The following is a 25,107-nucleotide window of genomic DNA, read 5'->3' on the forward strand; positions in this document are numbered from 1 at the left end:
AAGGAAGGAAAAAAAAGAAAAAAAAGAACGTTGGTATTTTCAGAACGAGAGATTTACCCGTGTCCCCGACGAGGAACTAGTTTTCGATAAACGAGCACCTCCTCGTTAAGTGGCTCCACGAAGGGGGCCGAAATCGTACTCACCCTATATCCCCGAGCGTTGGCGGGATAGAGAGGACCGGGAGGTGAAGGTGGGAGAGAGAGGGGCGTGCACGAAGAGGGAGCGGTGGGACAGAGAGAGCGAAATATTTTTATTAAAAGGAGGGAGGCGACTTAATGGAGGGAGAGAGACGGATTCGCGGCGCAGTACACCGTGTCGGATGCTGATGCTGCATTAAGCCCCGTTTGCACTTCCGCCCTTCCATTCGCGAGCTTCGATCCTTTTCATATGCTCCCTTCGCGTCGTTGCGTTCCCAGGAATTGTGTTTTCGATCATTTTAATTTCATAGTATAATATTCCCGCCAATTCTACCGAGAGTAATCCCGGCCGCGGTGTGTACCACTCGTTGTCGCGTTTATTTTTTTCTTTTTTTTTTTTCTCTCTCTTTTTTTTTAGCAAGCATTTTCGGTTCAACGATTTTGAATGAAACCGTGGAGGAGATTTGAAACGCTTTGAAGGGAATAATAGCATCAGCCGGATCCGATGAACGTCAATTACGGCGAGTAAAGGAAAAAGAATGAAATTCGCCCGTCTGGTATGATTAAATTGGAACGAAATGCAATTCTAAAATGTTGTTGTTTTATTAACGAGAATGTTTCTTTTGCGGGGAAATTATTATAATATATATATATATATATACGTTAAAACGAAAATGAACGCGACGTTAAAACTAGAACGCAATAAAAATAATTATATCGTGCTAGATACGTGATAATCACGTGGCTAAAAATAAAATTCTACGTGTACACAAAGTACAGAGTAGATTATTTAATTTGTATCACAAATATTAGATGCATGATAATTTGTATCAAATTTTTAGTACAGATACTTACTTCACGATACATCTTATACATTTCGTGTACTTCTATATTTCAAAGAATATACGAAACGAGATACACAATGAGAAGTCTCATTGTGTTGAAGAACCATCGACAAACAATGTTACGAAGAGGGGAACTGCATGTCTAAGGACATAATCATAAAAGAAAATCCTTCCAAATGGAAGTACTATATTGACTCGGTGGCAGTGTTGCATACCAATAAATGATATCGACCTCTCTATTTCGTCAATTCCGCAGTTTCGTCATGTAGATATCGTCGATCTTATCGACTCTCAACCGATATATCGTCGAAGCAGAAAGCGATACATACATTGTTAACTATAGGGCTGTTTTTATCGAGTAAAACTAGTCTTCCTCGTGTTTGTTCGCGACTTAAGGCAAACACGAGGTATACCAACAAGGTCACGTGATGGACTTCGTTCAGGACGAGACGAGGGAGCATACATAGAAGGGAGACGTCACTGACCGTGAACGCACGCGAGACTCGCGACAATTTTGTCCACGACATAGCAGGAACTCCGTGCATCGGCAGATAAAGCGGAAGAATGCGGCCTCGATGAACTTTGATTCGGGGAAAATGCGCTTACTGCCATTTTCTAATCGGCTCTTTCTAATGGACGGTTAAAACGAAGCCTGGTTAAAATGTATTCACGATCTATAATCTACGATTAAATACTTTACGATAAAATATCTGTGGGAAAAAATATTTTCAAACTATTTTCGTGAATAAATTGTACATATAGATAAATTTTTTGTCCCCAAAAGAAAAAGAAATCAATGAAATCTATCTTCGACTGAATATAATTTACCATTGGTAACAACTGTATCACATGAATGGCTTCCGTCAGGTAATCCGAGGGAGTGTTCAATGTTTGCATTTGACGAAACATCGAGGAAATGTATTTGAATTGATCTGATATTGGGATACATTGACTTGAGATGATTAAATGATTATTTGCTTTTTATTTTTTGTTTTTTTTATACTTATATTATTTAATTAAATATAAACGAATAAAATTTAATTTATCTTAATCAACGTATTCATAATAAATAGCATTGCAATTAATTTATAAATAATTATAGTTATTATACGGTTCATAATATTGAATCCACAACAAATAACGTAAGTTTCATTATCTTTTTTTTGAATAAAAATATAATATCTATATCATAATAATTTATTGAAATATATAGAAAAAAATTGTATTTAAAATTTTTTTGGAATAAAATTAATATTTCATATAGAAATCTGTGTTATCGGCTGAATGATGTTTGAGATTCACATCATTTCTTACCAGAGAGCACAATGGTTCCTTATCGTTCGTTACTATTTTAAACGAAATCACAAAACGTAACTTTTCCATCAATTAAAAATAACATTGCAGTTAAGAATTAAAAAGTTCTCGATTAACGTTAAAAAATTTAACTTGTAACATTTAGATATTTATGAATTTATCGAATGATAGATACAATAATGATGATTATTAATATTCGGATTAAATTTATCGATGTTATTCATTTAGATCTAAATGATCTGCATTTATGGAACGATCCTTGTATTATTTTAATAATAATAAAAATATAAATATAAATATGAATCGTTTATCTCGATATAACGAATGCTATTATTACAATCGTACAAATATTTTTCCCCTTTTTACTTGTTATTGTCATTTTTCAATTCGTTGAAAAATTTATTCAAAAATGTTTACATTATGGAAAATCGTATTAAGCATAAAATAAGCAATATCTCTAAACTTGAAACGGTATTTTTAGTACACGATGTTGAATAAAAACATGAAAAAAATTCTCACGTATATATATCTTGCCTGATACTTCCTGATCGCTACAGGTGGTCTGGTAAAACCTTCTTTTAGGTTTGGTACGCCTACACGTTTCAAGACGTCATTGGATTTTCTCTAGTCCGACTCATTCCATTCTTTCGTCCGATCCCATTGATGCTAACAACATAAACCGGTGAACTGTTCGCTGGTACAACTCGTTACGTCAATTGCTAAATTTGAATTTCACTCGGCTTCGCAGAAGTTTAACCTCTCTGCACGTCAATCGAATCACTGAACCTAACTAATCGATCGAAACGCCGTACAATTGGCGGGAATTTACATATGCACGCGGGAAAATTTGACTTTCAATTCTACGATTATCGCGAAATTCAATATTTACACAAGTTTTAAAAAATTATTCAATCGCATAAAAATATGAATATATATTGAATTATGAGTAGAATTACGATACGACCGATAAAAATCACGAATGATGGATTCATAAGTCTTTCTTTTTTTAATATGAAAAATTTATATATACGTATATCGATTGACCGACAGTTTTCATTCTGTTGTATGTCTACTTTCATACAAAACATATTTTCGCTACTTACGATACTTTTCTTCAACAAAGATCTGTTTCATCGTGTATTCAATCGCGTGTATTCAATTTTTTTCTGAATACTCACATTGACGTCAGACATTGTTTTGTACTGGAAATATTATGTATATATAAAATCAACGATTTTAGTTAGGAATTTAATTGTATTATGCATTCATCATCTATAACGATTGAACAATAAGTATCAAGAAACGTTTCACGTTGATATGCCGTACAAGATTACATCAGTTTTTCTTTTCTCTTAAAAAAAAATCTCTTCATTTGGCACAGATACTCGTATAGAATCTATTACTTATAGATATTTGTCAAACTAAAAATTGTTCCAAATATTTAAAAATAAAAGTACGAGAACGCTTACTCATCGTTTTATCTATTATTACTTTCTAGTACAGAATAATGTATCTGCCGCATCATATATTACGTAATTTTTTTTATCAATTCCACTCAGAAAAAAATTAATTTTTCCGAGAAATTATCTTATCTTGGGAAACTTATTTCCTCTATTTATTATTTCTATTAATTTAATAGAAATTTGGACATTGCGAAGGAAAAAAGAATTTCGAACGAAAATTAATTTTTCTTTCTTTTTTTACAACAAGGATAATATTACTTTTTTTTTTTTTCGACGAGAATTAATAAAAACGAAGATAAACGTGTGTTTAAATGCCTCAACAATAAATCACAATGTACAATACCGACGCAATATCGGGATTGATAAAAAAAAAATTTTTTTCTTATAAAAAGTAACTTTGTCATTGATTTACAATAATAATTTCTTTCTGTGTGTAAATAACGATTCATATTAATGAATGAAACGTTCTTTTAACGAAGGATAAAAGAAAATTGATAAAATAAACTTGCGAATTCTTCAACTTCTAGTCAGCTCTCAACCCGATAAACCGATCCTGGTTTCTCTCTAAATTTATCGCTGGTGATTAATCTCATCGTAACTGTGGATACTGTGAAAACTTCAAAAAATTGTTGAACCGTGATCACATTACCCGTGTAATACAATTTTAACGTAACAAAAAATTCTAATCAACTTTTACGAATTCCACATATCGAACGACACCACGCATCTAAACGAAAAAAAAAAAAAAAAAAAGATCCATCCACCCAGACGAATTTTTTACACTTCTTACTTTTATCCAAATTTATAAAATGAAATGTTGTTCTTAAAATACCATTTGACGCGCGCAAATTTTCAAAATTAAATCGAAGGAATTGATTGTTGAATCGAACGAAATGCGCTTCTACGAACATCACCTGGAATCACGACGGAGGAATAACAACGGTTCCTATGACTGGCCGATCCACCCCGGATTCGGGGAAAATTCAAACACAGCTTGCGTTTCGCGGAAGTGATATTTGTAACAACATTTCTAAAACTATATTTCGTCGTATGATTCTACGCTCACGTCATCTCGATCGGCGATAATAGAGAAATTTCTTCGATATTACGTCACATTGTGCGGATATCGTTCGTAAAGGTATTTTTTAACGAGTAGAAAGGGAGGTTGACCGATATCGCGAATTCATTGAATTTTCCTTCGCATTATTATTTCCTTCTTATTATTACACGTTTCATTTCAACGAACGAGGGCAAAAATAAATTTAATCCGGACGTTTTCGTTTCGATTCAAACTTTTTATTTCGAAGAAAGAAAAAAAAAAAAAAAAAATTTGGAGCATTTTGTACCCTTTCATCGTGCACCTCGTACTCTCCGCTTGAGGAGTGGGCAATTTTTTTATACAGAGATCCGAAACGATCTTATCGACCCCGATATTCTTGATCGTCAATGTGCCTCGTGATTCTTTGCGGGAGATAACAGATAATAAGCAGAACAGCGCGAATCACAAAAATATTGATAAATTAAATTGGATCGATCCAAGTAGAAATTTATCGTTCAAGTAACTCGTGTGATTATCTATTTTACTTTAAAAATTTATGTAAATTAAACGTGTATATTCGCGTGTGTATTTATTTTTTAATTAACGAAAAAAAGAGAAATCGAAGCGATAACAATTCGATAAAGGGAAACTCTTTCGTTTCGTTCTGAATGATCCATCGATGCGAAAACGATGTGTAATTACAACACCTGTCCACCCGATCTAAGAATGTACGTATGATGCATCGTACGAGTAATCGTGCACTGATAAATAAAGGCCTTGTGCCTCGAGGAGTGCGGCCAGTACGCCGGCGGACATCGATGGGTGAGCCGCGTGAATTTCGATACATTATTATGTGTATATATTACGTGATTCGCTAAATTTCAATTGGATATTTCATTTCAATTCGATCGAATTTTCGCGAGCGAATGTACAATTTGTTCGAATGCTTCGAATCTTTCTCGTTGGAATTTCTCGTCTTCTTTTTTTTTTTTTTTTTTCCTCCCCCCTCTCACGGATCAATCAAAGGCGCGATGATAATTGTAACAGTGAGATAAAAATTACGTAATTTCAATACGAACGCGTTGTTTCCATGCTTGTGATCGAGTTTCTCAAGTGGATGTGAACAGGTATTATATCACACTTTTTTTCATCCTTTCTTAATCTTACTATCGAAGATACGATCCTCTTCTCGTTTCCTTTTGAAATCGATCGTTTCACTTTTATTACACTCGAATGTTTCTCATCATTCGTTTTATTTTTTTCCTCTTTTTTTTTTTTAATTCCTCGGGTTTTCACTTCGCGTTTGATGACTAATCTTTCGGTGATCCCCCCCGAAGAGGATAAACGCTTCTTTAAAGTTACCTTACGCGATTATGATTGATTAAGTAACGACATTGATTAAGCAAGGCTGTTTGTTGTTCCAGGCCTCGTTCGAATTACGAAGATTTTTCTTCAGTTAAATATACCGAAATGATCTTGCTCTTCGACAGAAAGTATTCGATCTGAAAAGTGAGAAAATAATCAGAGAAGGGGGGAGGGTTGTGTAAACTCGCTCGATGCGCGTGTAATGTCTTGGAATAATAATAATAATTCTGTTACCTGAAATCTGTCTTCAGAACCGTTGTTCTGATATAATTTCAAGCGAGCAAAGCGACGATCATCCTGCGAAAGAAAGCGCAGTCAGAGAATACCAGGAGACACGAGAGTTGGGAGAAGTATATAAAATGTCGTTAACAACGTCCAATTTTCGAATTTTCTACTTCTCTCTGGGTGAAGTTTCTTCGAGTTTCGGGCAACAAGGATATTTTCATTGAACGAAAGGAAGGAAATTCGTGCAACTGTTGACTTTTGAAATTTGGAAAATTTTGGAAAAGGAGAAACAGAAGTTTTACAGAAGTGTTTAAGGAACGGTGTTGTTCGACAGTGTTGAAAATCCGAGAGAAAGAAAAATGTCTGGAGGCGTGAAAATATTTTTAGCGTTATTGCAGATTTTTTTTCGCGGGTTGACGATTTGCACAGCTCGCATGGAAGATGAACCACCGATCATTCATTCGATCCCTTTCGTAAGTATTATTACTTTGTTCGTCCAAAGATAATCTTTAAATACGATAAGATCAATTTTTAAATCAATCGAAGTTATAAAAAGATTGATATGTATAAAATGCTTGACAATGAAAAGTATCTTGGATAGAAATTGTAACGAAGTAGTTTTTTTTTTTTATAATATAATCGAAACACGAGAAATGGATTCTTCGTTCGTTGAAATTTGTTTTGAGGAAAATTCAAAGGAAAGATCAACTTTGAAAATCTTGTTCATGTAAATGAATATTTATGCAATTCACGTGATTGAAATAAAGCTCTCTGAAAAATGGAAAAATGGATAAACACTTTTAAATCGTATTGCGCGATAATTTACATAATAAGATTAAATAATTCATTCTATTCAAATATCGTTTATTGTTTCAACTGTTTTAAAGTGTCACTGTTCACGCTATATTATTTTATCAATGAAATTCTCGAGGTTGGATACCGAATTCCTTTGATAAGATAAATTTTTAAGATCGATATTGTAAAAACGACCTTCGATTTTGTTATCCTTACAGGAAAACAAGACGATAAAACTCGACGAGTACGAAAATTTACCTGTGGTTGGAAAATGTTGCCCCATAGGAGAAGCTTTTGTGATAAACGTAACTGGCAAAACGGTTTGCGCAGTCATGAATCCCTTCATTAGCGAAAATTTCTCTCCTATTTTCTATAATTTTAATGATTCTGGTTATCAAGTCCCCGGCGAGGTTCGAAGTCCATTTGTCGCCATTATTGGAAATCCCTGTAAATACAAAAAGTGAGTACAAAATATTCAAATTACGTACACACTTCACACAGCTTGAATTAATATTAATTAATTTTACTTTTAACTTTTGCTTGAATATATCGTGCGTTCTTTCTCAAGTGTGAAAAGAAAAAGAAAAAATTTAGAGTTTCATCTCTAAATCTCGTATCGTAATATCGTGCATTCTTTGTATTCAAGTTTTATAACATATTCAAGGATGAGTAGCATTCTTTTTTCAATTCAAATGCAAATAATGATTGCAATTAATTTTAAATATTATCTTAATCTATCCGCTGTGTTTCTGAGAATGCTAAAACTATCGGGCATACATCGAGGATATGGTTTGAAGAAAAAAAAAAATAAAATAAAATTTTGCATTATTCTCCAGATACATTTTAAATTCGAACGAAGACGCGCAAGATTTTCATGTATTATTAACGAATGGCTCGATATTTGCACCCGAACACGAGCCAAAAATATTGCAACCCGGAATCGATTATTGCATAGAAATTATTCCAGAGATGGGAATCAACACTTTCGTGTGTTTTCCTGAAGGTGAGCCCTGAAATATACACGTTGTTGATAAAATCGATCCACGTGTTGATTCGCGTATTAACATTAACGAAATTGTTTCAGATCGCGTAATAATAACCGCAGACTCTCGAATTACGATCTACGCTTGCGGCCTTTTAATATCCGTACCATTCTTAATTCTTACGATCGCTGCGTATTCTCTTACACCAGAGTTGAGAGACGTATATGGGAAAGCAGTGTGTCGTTATTGCGGATGTTTGGCTCTTGCTTTCGTCATGTTGGTAATCATACAATTATGGAATATAGAATTGTCGAACCAAACTTGTACAAATATAGGTAAGATGATATATTTGATAATACGTATCTAATAAAACATGTAGTCATTAAATGTAGATAAAGTTACTTGCACGAAAAAAAATTCTCGAGTATCCTTATCTAAGAAATTATCAGATATTGCTATACGATAGAATTGTATCTGAACTTAACTGTTTCTTATTATTTAAATGATATAAAATATAAAATTCTAAATAGCGAAAAGAAACAATGAACACGCATTATATAAATTCTAGTTACATAAGTCATAATATATTCTTTAACGAGTTCAAATGAATGAAATTGTATTCTATTGTTACCGTACACAATGTAATTAGCGACAGTGGAATATTATGGAATAGAATGATATAGCAAAAACCAATGTTGTTTTATAGAATTTAAGATCAACAGTGCGATTGAATTTTCCAGCATTCATTATCCAATTCTCCTTCGTCGCGTGCTTTTTCTGGCTAAATGCGATGTGCATTGAAATGTGGTTATTAGTGCGTTTCTACGTCGGTAAATGTAGGAACAGAGAAAACTGCAAAAGGACAGAATCAAGAACGTTATTCTTTTGGTACTCTTTATGGTGTTGGGGTCCCTCGGTGATACTTATCCTTGTCTCAATGATCATGGATCTTAATCCGATGATACCTGCGACTTACGTGAAGAATTCCGGCAAGGAAAGTTGTTCGTTCAAAGGTAAGTTAAGTATTTGAATTTCATTTCAGATTAACATGAAACATTTTGAGTGAGTAGTATATAATCTATTGAATGATATAATAAGGACACTATGTCGTTCTTATTTTTATTCCTACGACATTTTCAAGAAATTCTTTTGATTTCAATTTAACCTCTATCGATAAAAAAAAATTTCACGGAATATTAATCATATTAACGTTGAAATACGTATAAATGATAATATAAAAGAATAAAAAATAAATAGAATAGATAATATACAGAAAAATATTAAAACAAACATACCATTGTTAAATCAATAAAATTTTTAAAATTATTATTCTTATTATTCTAATTTGCAGCTGAAGACGAAGCGATACCATATTTTTATATACCAATTGGATTGCTTCTTCTCGGGAATGTGATTCTTTTTATTTTAACTTTCATCAAATTGACTAAATATCAAAGGGAACTTGACTTGAGACGTCTCAGAAGAAACGAACCAGTGGATCAAAACGATCGAAGGACCCTTCGATATTTAATGAGAACCGCATTTGTCTGCATGCTAATTTTTTTCTTGATGAGCCTCAATTGGACGATGGAATTAATATCCTGGTACATCGATGGAGATTCCTTCGATTGGTCCTCTTTCGACCTCGTAAACGCTCTTCAAGGTGTTCTTATTTTTGGTTTGTTCGTGCTACGAAGGCCACCAAGAGACTTTATATGGAATAGAATACAAAAATTTCGAGGTATTAATGAAATACCAGAACGAGAAATTGGAAGCATGGAATTGGGTCTGCTTCAGATGATGAATGGTGATCCTGTGCCTAGATAGACATGATTATTGCTTAAAAGTAATTTATTTTTCGATCCTTTCTCAAACTTGTTGAAACATCATGAAAGGATAACAAATCAACTGCCGAAAATATTTGAAAGTTCCTTGAAGAGATGTACAATTTTAGTATAACTTATTTATAAAGTATTGAATTAGTCAAATATGCAAAAATTGACGATTTTTACGTATTTATTTTAAACAAGACTTATCGAATTATTATTTATTAATTAATGAGTTAGAAGAAATTAGTTAACTCACATCACATGAACAATATATTTCATTAACATTATGCATAACAATTTATTTTGTATATCATCTTGATTTCAAATAAGCAATAATTTATTTAAAAGAACTTGATTATGTGTTATGAATAAAGAATAATTTTATATTAATGAAAACTAGAAGTCATAGATTGTGTGTAAGTATATATATATATATGTATTTACATTTAATTGTTAGATTTTATTATTCAAAAACAAATATGATAAAAATTAGTAAAAAAGAGATTTGATAAAATATATAATTTATTTTTAAGGTGAATTTATATTATTTAATAAATTTATTCATATTTTTGGAGAATTATAGCCTGCTTCTTAAAAACTTGTTTTGATTGATATAAAAACATCTGCAAATTATTTTATGATATATGCAAATTGTATGTATATTGATTATGTAATAATAAGAAACCAGATAAGTTTATATATATATATATATATATATATATGTGTGTGTGGAATATGCATATACATTTTTTGAATCTGACATTAAAAAATTTTTAATAATTTTTAGATATAAAATAACATGCAATGTTATTGTTAATTAAAGATATTCAGTATCAATTTCATTTATTTATGTATCATTTTTTTAATAAATATTGTTTTTTTTTAAATTTAATCAATATTTATGTTTGTAGTTAAAAAAGAAATATATTATTTATTTTGTGTATTATATTAATATTAAATATTCTTGTATTAATTATTATCGTTTTAAGTATCCTCGTTTTTGTATTAGGAATAGATATCATCTCAATATATTTATTTCAACATATAAAATCATAAATGATATTTAAGAAATTTTTTGACCAATGAAAAATATTATTTATTTGTATCTTTTGATACTACAGTATACATTTGTTTGCTTTATTTCTGTTTCTAAAGTATTATATAAAAATAAAATAGTATGGATTTGTATAACCAAATCCATTGCCACAATTATTACAATATTTTACCGATCAAAACGAAAAATTTCTTAACAAAATAATAAATATTGATTATTATCTACGAGTGCTTTTTCGAACATTAAGTACGCAAAATAACATTGGCATACTCGTTATAAGCTCTGTAATGTAAAACAATTAAGCATTAATGCTTTTGGGTAATAATTAATAACCCAAACCAGGTACCTAAAGTAATTTTTGAACATTAATGTTGTACAAGTTACATTGTATCATTTAGAGAGTATTCTTCACATTTATGCGTATATTTGCTATTGCATTATCCAGTAAATACTATTTCAACAAAATTTTATACATCATTTTATGTATAAAAATATTAAATTATGTGATAAAATAAGGACTAATTTTTAAAAATTTATTACAAAAATATACTTTTTTTTTATTAATTAAATTATTTACTTTAAAGTTGTTTAAAAGAAATTATTATTGAAAATTATTTACCGAATAATACATTTGTGTACTTGGTAATTTTTTTTCATTTTAAATATTTGATCATTCAAATTTCAAGAAAATTTACATTTATACATAATTACACATATACATAATTATAACATATCAAGTGTGCAAAAGTTTCTAATGTAAGCTCTTTCTAATTCTATAATAATGCAAAATGGTGATTAACAAAAATTATCATTTTAATATAAATAAAATAAATTTGTATAAAAAATTTAAATAAAACTTGCTTTTTGTAACTTTTTCAGTCACTATGCATTTTATGTAGCATACAATAATTTAATTATTATAATTACAAGATAATTAATATAAGAGAATAAAAAATTAATATATAATATAATATTAAATTTGTTTGAAAAATAATAGTAAACACATTAAAGGTTTACTATAACAAAATCGATATATAATTTCAAATATCAGATATCTTGAAAAGAGAGATACCTTCAATGTGCATATTTCATATATATCAATGTTCATAAGATCAAATAACATACTAAAAGATAATATTCTTGAAGATATTCAATTTTTTCTCTACAATTATCTCTATTTATTATCATAAAACAAATAAAGATATTTTATAAACCAACTTAAATCGTTAATATTCTTTAAAGTTCATTTAATGTATATGTTGTATAAGCATAAATGTAAAGTAATATTCTAATCTTTTAGAAATAACTATTATAAGAAGATAACAAAATCATAAAGCTCAAAAAACTACATTTGAATAAAATAATATTCAATCATTCGGTGAAACTATTCATATGAATTTGATAATTTTTGAACATACATAAAGTGTCACAATTATATGTTAAGTAATTATCACTGGTTATTATTGGTGATTATGACGCATAAACTATTGATTGAAAAACTAATTAAAATTTATCAGATAGGTCTGTGATGGCCTGGAAAAGGTGGACTAACGCCTAAAATTCCCAAAAGATTTCCTCGCTGAGCAACATAAACCAAACGATACATTCCAGGTGCTCGGAGAGCGGTATCATTAAAATAAATTCGTTCAATAATCGAATGAGGTTCAAAAGGAATTGGCGATGATTTACCTAATATAAATTTAATTTTTATCATAAATTCGATGAAATAATTGTGATGTATTTAATGTGAAAATATAAATAAAATAAAATAATTGATATATTTAAAGAATTATAATAAAATTATAATATCTTACCTCGACCCACATATTCATAAACAATATATTCATCTAAACTGGAAAATTCATTGGGAAATAAACCTACCCAGTCACCACTAGCAGGTCTGGCATCTCCCAATAATTTATATGACACTGAATTTTCTTCATCTATAAACCAAGATGATACTGGTTGAAATTCTACACCATAATCTTCTATACATGGTCTGATCTGTAAATATAATGTAAATCTTTGTACTAATAATTTTTATCATAATTAATTTTAATTAAATTTCATCAAATTTCATTTTTTTCTAATTATTATTATTAATGATTCTTATGATCTATAAAATCTTACAATAATGTCAAATTCACCAGTAACAGGTTTATGATCTGATTGTATATAATTGGAATGACTTTTATAATTATGCTGAATAACATTTAATTTAATATCATCGTAAATATTTGCATTTACTCTGTACAAAATTCTATCAGTCCATGATGGTCGACGTCTAACATGAAAAAAGAAAAATTTTTAGTTTAAAAAAAAAAGAAAAATGAAAATTTCGAAATATAATAATAAATATTACTTAAGATCAAATTCTTGAGATGCAAATTCATATTTATAAGTAGGCGGGAATGTAATAGCACTTTCATTCAATTCAGCAAAAGCTTCTCCCTTTTCCATTACCATTTTCAATTGATCTTTAGTTAACAAGGTTGTTAATTGGTTTTTTTTAACCAATAAGTCAATCTCTGTGGCAGTTAAATCTTCTCCATGTAATCGAAAATTTAAATCTCCAATCCAAAATACATAACTATATATAGAAATAATAATATAATTGATGAACAATATTATTGCAAATATAATATTTATAAAAAATATTATACTATTTATATTTATAGAAAATTAATTTATTTATCTCAAATTAAATTACCAATTCAAAAAATAATTACTTACTCATGGAATAATATTCTTGAAGTGTCTGGATTGCTAAAGCTATGATTTGTAAGTATTGTATTATAATCCATAATTCTATCTGCCAATAAATGATCATGTGGTGTCAAGTGTGTATTAACTACACACATGTTAATTCCATATATATTTAGTCTTATACTCACTGCACCTTTGTTTCCCTGTAAATAACATATTTTTTTTATTAAAAAAAATTAAAAAACAATTTCATCATAATGCAATCATATTTAAAATAATTATGCAAAATTTTGTCTTACCCACATGCCTCCACATCCTGTTCGTGTATATTGAGTTTCTATCGATCTTAAATGTGTGATATGTTTTCTCAAGCAAAAAATATTTAGAACAAGACCCTGTAAACGCTGTGTACGTATTTTTACATAATCATACTTCTTTAACACTTCTCTACAAAAATTTTAAATAATAAAATTCTTTTCTGACGAGAAAAGAACAAATTAACATAACAATTAATAATTTTCAGAAATTAATTATTAATTACTACATGTACAATTAGGCTTATTGTATTAATATTTTTCATTTTTATATTTATACCTAAAAGATTTAGTCCATGGATCTTCAAAGAATATATCCATTACCATATTTTGTGGTTGAGCTTTAACTTCTTGTAATCTAATATGTATAATAAATTTATAACTTTAATTATGTATATATTTTATATATGATACATATATTTATATAAAAAAAATTATATATACCCAATAAAATATAAATCAGCTAATGTTCTTGAATTGTTAATATTATTGAGATCAAGGAGTTTATTCAAACTTTGTTCTGGATATTTTGTTGCCACATTCCATGTAACAAAATATATTCTAAATACATAATAAATTTAATTAATTTATTATTAAAATTATTTATAATAAAATATAAACAATCAATAAATTGATCAAATATAATAACAAGCGAATATCTTTAATTTGATATTATTAATTTTTAATTCATCATTTAAACATGAAATATAAGTAAGATAAAAAGTTACAGTGTAATATAATATGTGTTTAATCAGAAAAAAAAAAATATTGAATAAAAAATATATAGATAAAAAAGTTTTACAAAAATTTTACTTACCTAAGATATTTCAATTTGTCAGCCATTTTTAAATATTATGTTTTAAGTTGTAACAAAATTTTACTTTAATTTTATTAACATTAAAAATCAGGTACACTATAGTGACTATGCAATGTTTTCCAACATGTTTTATAGGTTAAGAAATGGCATAATAAATGTCAATAATCGATTAAATAATTTCTTCGTTTTAAATTTTCATTAAAATATTATTAACAAGTATTGCAACAAAGAAATTACAAAAATCACATTACTTTTATATTAGGATACATCGAAATAATATTTGTACAAAGAATCATACCGTTGACATCTGTAAAGAAAGTATCTTCTTTAGACTAGGAACATGACGTCAAAAAAGCAACCTGTCGTTTACATACTCACTATATGCATATATACGCATAATTACTTAAAGTATATTGCAATTATAATAGAGAAAATACAGCAATTATATATATAAGTGTATGTTTGGTTGCGAGAAAAGATTAAATAAATTATTATATTAACTTTAGTTCTTTGAATTGCTTTTTTATTTTAATTAATAGAATTTAATTAGTCCCGTTTTTTTACTTTAATTAATTGATTTAAAGAGTTCTACTTACTGTGAATATTATCATCTATAAATAGTAGCACTTGAAAGTAAAATTGAATAATATTTTTTTAAATTTTACTTATTATTAAATTTATTAAAAAAATAATATGAGAATAAAAATATTATAAATGTAAATTAAAATTATTTTCAATATATAAGCCAATGTGTCAATTCATTCGATAAATCAAAAATATTGAATAATTTAAATAAATTAAACGAAAATAGATGAATACTGAAATTCTTTTTGAAGAGTTTAATTTCGAATGATTATTAAAAAAAACGATAAATAAAATAAATCTTTAATTCCAAAATTTATCGAAATTAAAAACGATACTAACACTCTGGTGTGTATTCTAGAACTAATTGTTTTATAACAAGAAGAATTATTGCAAGAATGGCAATTAAATGAAAATGAGTCATTAATAGATAAAAATAACACAAAGAAAAGAAAAATCTATCTGTTTTTAATCCATTGTGTAAACACTTTTCTTTGTTATCATTCAACTTTACAGTATATGGTATATACTGTATAGTATATTTAATTTAAACGTAATATGGAATAAAAAAAAATTAAGACATAAAAAAAACTTAATCGTATTTTTATTTTAATTTATCCGATTACTATAATTTGATTTGATAATCGAACGTTATTTTTATAATAAAATAATAAATCTGGAACGATACTCGAACATGTTGTTATTTACAATAACAAGATAAGCGAACAGAAAATAAAATTCATTGTTTCATTGTTATCTTTTAAAAATTTAAAAATATAAAAAGAAGCAATTCTTTCGTCAAATTCACGGATTTTTATTTGAAAGCATTTATCAATACATCATCCCGGGATGAGCTGCTCGTTGAAAAAATACATTGGGATTTGCTGATAGAGTAGTATACAAATTTCCCGCGTCTTCTGGTCTTAAGTACATGCCTGGTGGTGGTAAGACGAACGTTTCCATCGGACTGTGAACATCTGAAAAATATTTATTTCTCGATTAATCTATTATTTAAAATTACTAATAATCGAATATATATATATATATGTAGAAATTTTAAAACTTTTAAAATACGCTTGAGGAACATGACTAAATTCGTTATCTGTATTTATGGTCTACCGAAACTTGTTATTGGTTTCCGGTAAGGATAAAAATGTCGCGTGTCCGCTTATTCTTCCGGTCGTGTTAAGCAGCGAAGCGTAATTTTTATAACAAATTTATTTGAAAAATATTTCTATTTCATATACGAGTATATGAATATGATATTATTTTATTTTTGTTTTCATGTATTAAATGAACTGAAAATTTTTAGAGATATTATAGTTTTAAGAAATTACGTGTAAAGTGCGGATATTTAACAGTGTTGATACAGAATCTCCATTTAAGAGGTACAATTGTTCTGGAAACGTAACCGCATTTGAAAATGGGTCATACCTGTCACATTGCTTGCAAACTTATCATTATTTGAAAGTTTCTCGTCACGGTCGACTAATTTCATTATTTTTGAAATTGTATCGTCATGAAGAAAACGAAATGAAAGTGATCAATATCCCTTATCGGAAATTAACATAACGTAGAAGAATAGATGAGAAAATAGGAAATAAAATTGTTAATCTTAAAAATAAAATAAAAATTATCATCGATTTATATGATTGATATTCCATTCCGAAGATAAATAGAAATTCGTTGTTTGATTAACTTTCTGGAAAATATATATATTATATGTACGTGTACAATGATCGAACAAAAGAATGTTTCTCAATTGAAAAAAAGATAAAAATCTCAATTGAATTTTTGAATTCATTAAAATTTGATTTATAAGTTTAATCGGAAAATCATAAAATATTGAGTGGATATTACGATAGCAAATATATTACAATTACGGTATCGTAAATAAGAGGATAGTTTATGCTTTGCAGGCTAGTGACCTCTGCCTCGCAATATGTAGTAATCCACGCCCTACTCGTAATAATAGACGTTACGGTAAACAGATGCATCACGAATCTAACATACTTGAAACGTTTCCTTCTTAATTTTTAAGGACAAAACTTATCAATGATATTATATTCAAGAATTAAAATTTTCTTTTCTCCGATATAATCATCTTTGGATAATATCCGACGGATATTATGCATGTACGAAAAAATTTTTTGCTCAAACTTTTACTCATCGGGGAGGGAAGAGAATTTTTCTCGTTCTTTCTCGCTCGTGGAAAAAAGTTTGATCAGTCACCAACAACAGGTCACCGATTAACTAGCGTCGTCTGATCTAACGGGATTTGTTTCCCCTTCCAGTTTAATTCTTGGAGAAGCGCTTGACCTCCGCCTCGAAACTTTCTCCCTCTCCACCTTTCCAGTAAGAGATTTTTCCTCCCTTTCGTTCGTTCCTCGAGGTGAAGGTCGCTAGAGGCGACGTCGTAACGGAAGAAAAGTTTGGAAGGGGAATTCACTCGAGAGGAGAAAAAAAACGAATTCAGATATTTGAACAGAATTACTGCAATACCTACAGTGATATCTTTCTGCTTCTTTCGATCACGATAACAATTCATTTCGCATTGCGATGTTACACGCGGTTTCGATGAAAAATATATAAATGTATTTTCAATTATTTTTATCATAGATAGATGTGAACTTTTTCTCCGTTATTTTAATCGCCTCGTCGATATTTTCCAACTCTAATCAATTCTCAGGGACTTACCGTCCGAGTATATTGGGCTTCCACCATGCCTGCAAGCAGTACATCCAGGTATAGCGGACGAGACTAATGCCACGCGATCTGAAGATAAAAAAAAATGCATCGATCATACACGAATTTTAATTTCAAAATTTATTACTCATTTTTCGTTAAATTCAAAAAATTGATAATCGATATTATCTAATTGATATCGTTATTATCAGATGTGATCGTAAACAACGTGCATCATAAATTAGACGCATTTTTACTTTTTCCTTTTCGTAACAACTTTTATACTAATTTAAACTTTAATTAATCATTCCCTTTCTTCTCGCAACTTACATCTACACCGAGTTTACACGGATAAGAGCACGACGAGAGTCGTCGCTAGTGTTGACACCGTGTGAAACGGATCGAAACGGAACGGTGGAAACTGGGAGGTGCGTGCGTGAAAATACAGGTGAAATTTACGCTGTTCGAAAAGAAAAAGAAAAAAAAAAAAAAAAGCCACGGTGAAATCGCTCTCGACTCAATTTCTGGAAAGTATATTATTTTCATTCGAAAAAAATATCAGACACTTTGAAAAGAAAAAAAGTTAACATCAGTATTCAAGCATCAGAATCGATCGCTTAGGCGTTCAACAAGCTGGTCAACTCGATTTAATCGTGGTGAAAAAGGCGGACAAGTAATTGGCATATTGTAAACGTACCGCCGCTATGGTAATGCATCTTTCTCTTCAAAGAGGCTTCTGCCGGTTTGAAGTGGAAGAAGGAGGGCGAGTAACCGCTGCCAGGAAGCGAGCTGAGCGCGTCGTCCCGGTCGCGGATCACCGTCGCGGACGCCTCTCGGCCGAGGGCGGCCAACTGTCGACCCTTGGGCAGGAACATGGTCAGGAAGACGAGAAGGGAGGTGGCCAGTAGGCCGTAGGCGAGCCAAGCCTCCCTGTCGCTCTCCGTCGAGGCTGCCACCGAGCCGATCGCGCTCGACACCCAAATCGGAAGCGACAGACCGACGGCGAGGCCGATGAACGCCGCCTCCCGGTTGTTGTCGCGGACCCCGCGCGCCCGAACCGCCAAACAAGCAACCGCGACCAGCAACGCGCCCGGATACCTGGGGAAAAGAAACCTTTTTCAACTTCCTTCCCATCTCGAAATTTATTTCCTTTTCAAGAAAGAAGAGAGATGGGAGAAAGGAGAGAAAGAATTTTACAAGTTTTATTATACCCGAGGGAAGCGACTATCTGCCCAACCGGGGTCTTGCAACAGGACATTGTTGAGTTTTGCCCTGCGCTCTGTGGCACTTGGACCACCACGGGCGGCTCCCCGTAAAACCATTGGCCGACGATAGCCACCTGCACGAGTACTGCGAATCCCAATACCAGTGCCTGTAACGAGCAGAGATATATGTATATAATCTTATTATATAAGCTTCCTCTCGAAGAAAAAGTATGGTTTTTCGATGTTTGATCGATTAACGCCGATAGAATGCCGGTAATTATTACGACGGCATCCCCAATTAACATTCTGCTTGTTGTCGCGCTATAATTCATCTGTGAACAACCAGTTCCCCAGCCAGATGGACGGCCAGGGCTTCCATTAAACGAAAACGTGATTATAAACGGGGGGGGGGGGGAATTATTGGACGAGGAAAAGGGATGATTATTTATATTTTTCATTTGCTTCCAACAAGTTATTTCATAAACTGGTTTCCACTCTTATCGTCGCTTCCTTTAACGCGCGTAATCATATGTGAGCGGGCAATAAAAGAAAACCCGTTGAATCCGTTATCCGCGGCGAAGAAAATGTCGGCTGGTATATTAATGTTGCATTCGACGAACGAGGAAGGGCGTGCTTAACGAGTGCAACAACAGTTGCACCTACTGCCATTGGTAGCGGGCGTGCAAACTATTGCTTTCCATTCAGATCCCGCGCGTACAAATAGCGTGGATCGGGATCGACATCCGGATCTCGACGGGCACACGACGAAATAAGAAAAATCCTCGTTCGTGCATCCTCCTCGTGAGAGTTGTTCCACGAGTTTCTGCCGGCCACGAGTTTTCTAAAGCCCTATTCACACCGCCTCGCAACTTTCGATTCTAATTCTCGATCAGTCCCTTTTAAATAAAGAGACTTGCCTCGATGTGTGAAGCTTCGAAGCGAATACGAGTCGTCGAGGCGAATCGATCGAATCGATGGAAAGTGAACGATCGTCCAGGTCGAAGAAAATTTTCGTGTGCAACGAAAATAATATTATGTTATAATTAGAATAGAAAAAGAAAAAGTCATATTTCTCATATTTTGTTACTTCCAATTTCTGTGAAATAAGAAGAAGAGGAATACTTGTTGTTGTTTTCGACGAGAAGCATAATTGAATTCGATTTGTATTATTTTATTCGTAAATTTCTGAAAACCAAACTTGCGCACTGCCTCCGGATTTTAATTTAAATCTAAATCGATTAAACAGAGAGAAAAAAGTTTTACTCGCAATTTTATCAAGAATATTAAATTTGAACGTTACTTTGCGTAAAACGTTAATTAAATAGTATCGTAATGTGTGTCGACGTGCGATGCCGACTAATTATATTTCTCTTTAGCGATATGTTAACTCACTTGATAAGGCGCCGGTAGATAAACACCGCTATTTAACGAGAGCAGGAACACGCATTTAACCAGCAAGGCTGCGAAGACGAGAGCGGCGGGCAAACCGACTAATCGAAATGCAGCGCATGAGAGAGGGTTTTGGCTGAGCGAGGCCGCCGCCGAGAGTCCTGCCAGTAGGAAGAGGCCTAAAAGTAGAGCTTGTCCCAAAAATAAATGTCGTCTATTCGGCGCGGTTACTCTTGCCTGAAAAATATTATTATTATTATTATTGTTGTTGTTGTTGTTGTTAATTTTTCTTAAATAATAACACGTAACTCGTCATTCTCTTCGAAACTCGGAGAGAATGTTTATTCTAAAAAAAAAAAAAAAAAAAAAAAAAGAAATTCTGGAAAAGAAAATAATAACGTTGATGTTTCACCATGCTCTGATTTTTTTTTTTTCCCTTTAACAAGTTGGATCTCGATACGGCAATAAAAGAAAGTGTAATCGTGTAAATGTATGCTTCTTCCCAAGGTTGAATTCTCATTTCCCTAATTTTGTGTTTCTATGTTAATGTAAATAAACACGAAGAGATACGAGATAAAGATTGTTCGCAGAATTGATTCACGTTCGTTATATACACACAGTTTTCATTGTAATAAACGAGATTTAATTTCACTAATTGGAATGGCTAATAAAGATAAAATAAGCGTGGAAAAGAACGAAAACGATCTATATCTGTATTAATTCGTATAAACAAATCGATCGTTTGTTCAACATCGCGTACACGCTTTGTTCTCGATTAATTTTCTCTCGTAATTAAATCGTTTGCAAAGAAAACAGAAATTCGATTTTTGATTCGATTTTTCGCGTCAAATATTATGTCATTACAAGTGTCGATATTGTGAATTAAAAAATTGAAATGAAAACTTTGCTCGACAATAATTCGACACCATCACGTTACATTAGTTTGTACACACAAGTATATCAAATTTGTTGTGGAAAGCTGCCGTTCAATGGAGTGTGTCGCTACGAGCAGACGACACGAACAGAGGAAACTTGGCAGTCGCCACTATGCAAACTAGGCCTAGGTCCCGCTCGAAATTGCGAGCGTGCCGCGGTTATTGGAGCTTGTCGAAGCGCGAACGAGAACAATTACCATAAAATCCCCGCGTTTCGTCGTCTACGTGTCGTCTACGTGAAAAGACAAGAACATTTCTCTCTCTCTCTCTCTCTTCGAGCTCTATTAATCCACTTCTCGACGATTAGAGACAAATGCACCACGTTTCGTATCATTGCACGCGAGATCGGCTCAATTGGAAGCAACTACGACAACAACAACATCTTCCTCCCCCGCTTTTCCCCACGTCGTCTCGTTCCACTTCCGGAAGAATCGAGTTATAAATCGTCCATTTTCCAACCAACGAATTAATCGCCATGACACGATTCCTAGCATTCGTGAAAATAAATATCGAACGAGTGAATCAAAGTTGGCGAGTTTTATTAAAAAAAGTACACTGAAAAAGATATATAAAGCGTGCTCCCCCCCCAGCGAGAGATCGCGATCGAGGGAGATCGGTTTGGATACGCAAGATGTAAGTCGATAAGGCAAAGGTAAACGAACCGACCTTGAGCAGTACGAAAACCTCGAAGCCAGCCATGAGGAGCATCGTGGCAGCGCTGAGGGCGGCCAGAGGAAGAGCCCAGGGTCGTTGCCTGAGCAAGGACCTCGGGTACGATCGGGTGTCGGGCTCGGCCTCCTTCTTCGGGGGCGTTTTGAGCACCGAAACGGTCCTGTTCGGGGCAGGGACGCTGATGACACTCGCCACGCTCGCCAGCCCGTTCCTGTCCATCGCTACGTCGCCGGGGACCAGGAAGAATTCCGTGGACAGCTCGTAGTCGTTCGAGGATTGGGCCGCCGTAGTTCCGGTTGGACCGAGCCAACTCGCCGTGGCCCACGACAGGATGATCGGGCTCAGTCTCATCGCGTCATCCGTGCTTCCGCGCTCTGTCTATGCACTCTTCTTCTCTCTTTTCTTTCTTCTCTCGCTCGCTCTTTCTCGTTCTACAACTTTGTCTTTTCTTTCTTTCAACGTCACCGACGGGACATGCACCGTTTCCTGCGTAAGCGCATCCTTACATCCGCCCGCCTACCTTCCCCGCGACGAATAGGACACCTGCAATCAATCGATTCCGTCCTCTTATATAATTACACCGATTCGTTTCTGGAGCGAGAGGAATTAATTTTGGATCGGGATGTGTAAGCAAAAAACGTATTCTTTTTAATATATGAAAAGGATCGATTATCTATCCACTCGAATGTTTGAAACTCTCTGGTTACAAGAGATTTACCAGAGTAAAGGTTCGTTACGTGTTTTCGCGCGGTTAAAATTCTATATTGGAATGGTCGACTGTTTTTGAAAAATTGACGAGTATTAAAAGCATGGACGAAACGAGGAGGCCTATTCTCCGCCAAGCATGACCAGTCCGCAGGCATTCACGGAGTTTAACACCATTAATTATTATGAACAGGGTCAGGCGTAAGTAGAGTGAAGCACGGGCTGAGTAAAACCAGAATAAAAAACAAGTGGAAACGAGCATGCGTGGTTACGGCGCATGCGTGATAAAAACATCGAAATATTGGAAGTTCGCCTATGTTCGTGTCGTAGATCGTGTTTAATAAGTGAACCTTTCAAGTGTCGATCATTGTCTGCCTTCGATATCCGTTTCCACACATTCTTTTCTTTCTTCTCTTCTTCCCCGAACGATAACGATACTCTTTGTCTCGTCAATTCCCTTAATATTAACGAACACTATCGTCGAATCTGAATCTGAAGAACACGTTTTTCTTTCTTTCTTTTCTTTTTTTTTTTTTTTTTTCCTATCCTCGAGAACGATTTTTCGCTACTACTTCGCTACTAATGGGTCAACGAACACTGTTAACGAAAGCTGTTTCCAAGATCCTCGATACTGAATGAAAATAATTTTCAGTGAGAGGGCATGGATTGATGGGATTCTCCGGCGGGACAAAGTCGGCGGAGTGGCCACGAAGCGCGCGTTGTGAGAGCCAAACTCCGACTAAGCCAACAAGCATTCTCGAGGGAGAAACTGGAAGCAGACTGGAGTTCCGTTCTGGAGGTGAAGCCTATCCGTTACGGAGGAGCCAGGGAGATGGTGATGACGATGCTGAGGTGGTAGTGGCACACAACAGGAGCGGATCCACGCGAATCTTCCCGATCAAATTTTCTTTTTCCATCGATTAATCGATCGAGAAGATTTTTCGCGTAGATATTATTTAGAAATTTTCTATTGAATTTTCGAAAATGCACGATCGATTAATAATCAATCGATCGAGAAGAGGAAAGATACTATTCGGAAGAAAAGAAAAAAGAAATTGATATCTCTCGTTCAAAATTTTTCTCCAAATTTTCCATTTTCCACGCACGATCAATTAATCGTGATCTTCTATTGAATTTTGAAGAGAGAGAGAGAGAGAAAAAAAGATATTTTTTTATCAATTATCTTACGTCGTATATATTTATAAACGCGACAGTTATTATTATTATATTTAAATAATCGGTTTGGATTAACTTGAAATTAATTTTAATAAACGATCGAGTTACCTCATGCATTATGCAAGAAACTAGACCCGAGCAGAAAACTTTACCCGACAAGTGTACGAATCAATTTCTTTTCCAAACTTTGATAAATGTAAAATCGATCGTATCTCAAGTGACGTAATTAAGTGACGGTGTCCGATTTTAAAAAGGGAACGTGTTCCTTTCTCCGCGTGTGTAAATTGTTAAAAAGAAAGAGAGAAAAAAGGGAGGGGGAGGGAGAGGGGAAAAGTGAATTTTAATTATGCCAGCTATTATCGCGCTACAGTTCCACTTTATCGTGTCGGAGGTTGGCTTCGATCTGATCCGCCCCTGTCAAGATGAGAGAAGGATCAGTGTGGAATAAAAGAGAAATAGAGAGAGGAACGAGAGAGAGAGAGAGAAAAGGAAGGAAGGAGCTGGTCCTCCGAGGACCGGACCCGGCCACGCCATTTACATATCGTACGTGTAATAACCTCGAAAAAGTTTTCAACAATGGCAACCCCCCAAAGAATTGCAACCGCGAAGAAGAGCCTCCTAGAGGAAAGAAGGCGAAGCCTCCACTTCTAGGACGTGGAACGATCGAAGAAACGTTCAACGTTGTTTCTCTGGGCCGAATGAAAAATGAGAGATATTCTCACGGAAAATTCCACTACTGTCTTTTTCATTTAAGAAACCTGTTGTAGAGAAGACGAGTTATCACAACAGTTATTTCCCTTTGCGAGGTTCAAATAGATCGTTGCACGACGTTCGATTCGACTCGAAAATGGAATAAAATAATTTAACTTGAG

At 32.9% G+C, this 25,107-nt stretch overlaps 3 protein-coding genes across 4 annotated transcripts; 1 reads left to right on the forward strand and 2 right to left on the reverse strand.

Moving 5' to 3' along the window:
- Positions 1-5,549: 5,549 nt before the first annotated feature.
- Positions 5,550-10,875, forward strand: LOC100867309 (G protein-coupled receptor Mth2). Its single transcript, XM_003690969.4, has 7 exons — positions 5,550-5,925; positions 6,223-6,861; positions 7,402-7,643; positions 8,020-8,186; positions 8,268-8,501; positions 8,907-9,179; positions 9,518-10,875. The coding sequence occupies exons 2-7, from the start codon at positions 6,748-6,750 to the stop codon at positions 9,991-9,993; spliced, it is 1,506 nt and encodes a 501-aa protein (XP_003691017.3). The 5' UTR covers positions 5,550-5,925; positions 6,223-6,747; the 3' UTR covers positions 9,994-10,875.
- Positions 10,876-11,066: 191 nt separating this feature from the next.
- On the reverse strand, positions 11,067-15,244 carry LOC100866643 (inositol polyphosphate 5-phosphatase K). Its single transcript, XM_086908204.1, has 10 exons — positions 15,154-15,244; positions 14,887-14,991; positions 14,514-14,630; positions 14,350-14,427; positions 14,055-14,202; positions 13,783-13,958; positions 13,412-13,639; positions 13,180-13,333; positions 12,864-13,053; positions 11,067-12,738 (listed from the first exon to the last, which is right to left on the reverse strand). The coding sequence occupies exons 2-10, from the start codon at positions 14,910-14,912 to the stop codon at positions 12,563-12,565; spliced, it is 1,293 nt and encodes a 430-aa protein (XP_086764330.1). The 5' UTR covers positions 14,913-14,991; positions 15,154-15,244; the 3' UTR covers positions 11,067-12,562.
- An 811-nt stretch (positions 15,245-16,055) lies between these two features.
- On the reverse strand, positions 16,056-24,881 carry LOC100867641 (uncharacterized). Of its 2 annotated transcripts, XM_003690972.4 has the most exons (7): positions 23,410-24,881; positions 22,349-22,897; positions 20,751-20,984; positions 19,365-19,525; positions 18,851-19,251; positions 18,166-18,243; positions 16,056-16,445 (listed from the first exon to the last, which is right to left on the reverse strand). In XM_003690972.4, the coding sequence occupies exons 2-7, from the start codon at positions 22,703-22,705 to the stop codon at positions 16,300-16,302; spliced, it is 1,377 nt and encodes a 458-aa protein (XP_003691020.2). In that variant the 5' UTR covers positions 22,706-22,897; positions 23,410-24,881; the 3' UTR covers positions 16,056-16,299. The 2 variants fall into 2 exon arrangements, with proteins under 2 accessions (XP_003691020.2, XP_086764329.1); XM_086908203.1 differs by lacking the exons at positions 22,349-22,897; positions 23,410-24,881 and adding an exon at positions 21,160-21,803.
- Positions 24,882-25,107: the final 226 nt, after the last annotated feature.

The sequence above is a fragment of the Apis florea genome, unplaced genomic scaffold, assembly GCF_048593485.1.
Source record: "Apis florea isolate Af1SG1 unplaced genomic scaffold, ASM4859348v1 contig_3068_pilon, whole genome shotgun sequence".
NCBI classification, from domain to species: domain Eukaryota; kingdom Metazoa; phylum Arthropoda; class Insecta; order Hymenoptera; family Apidae; genus Apis; species Apis florea.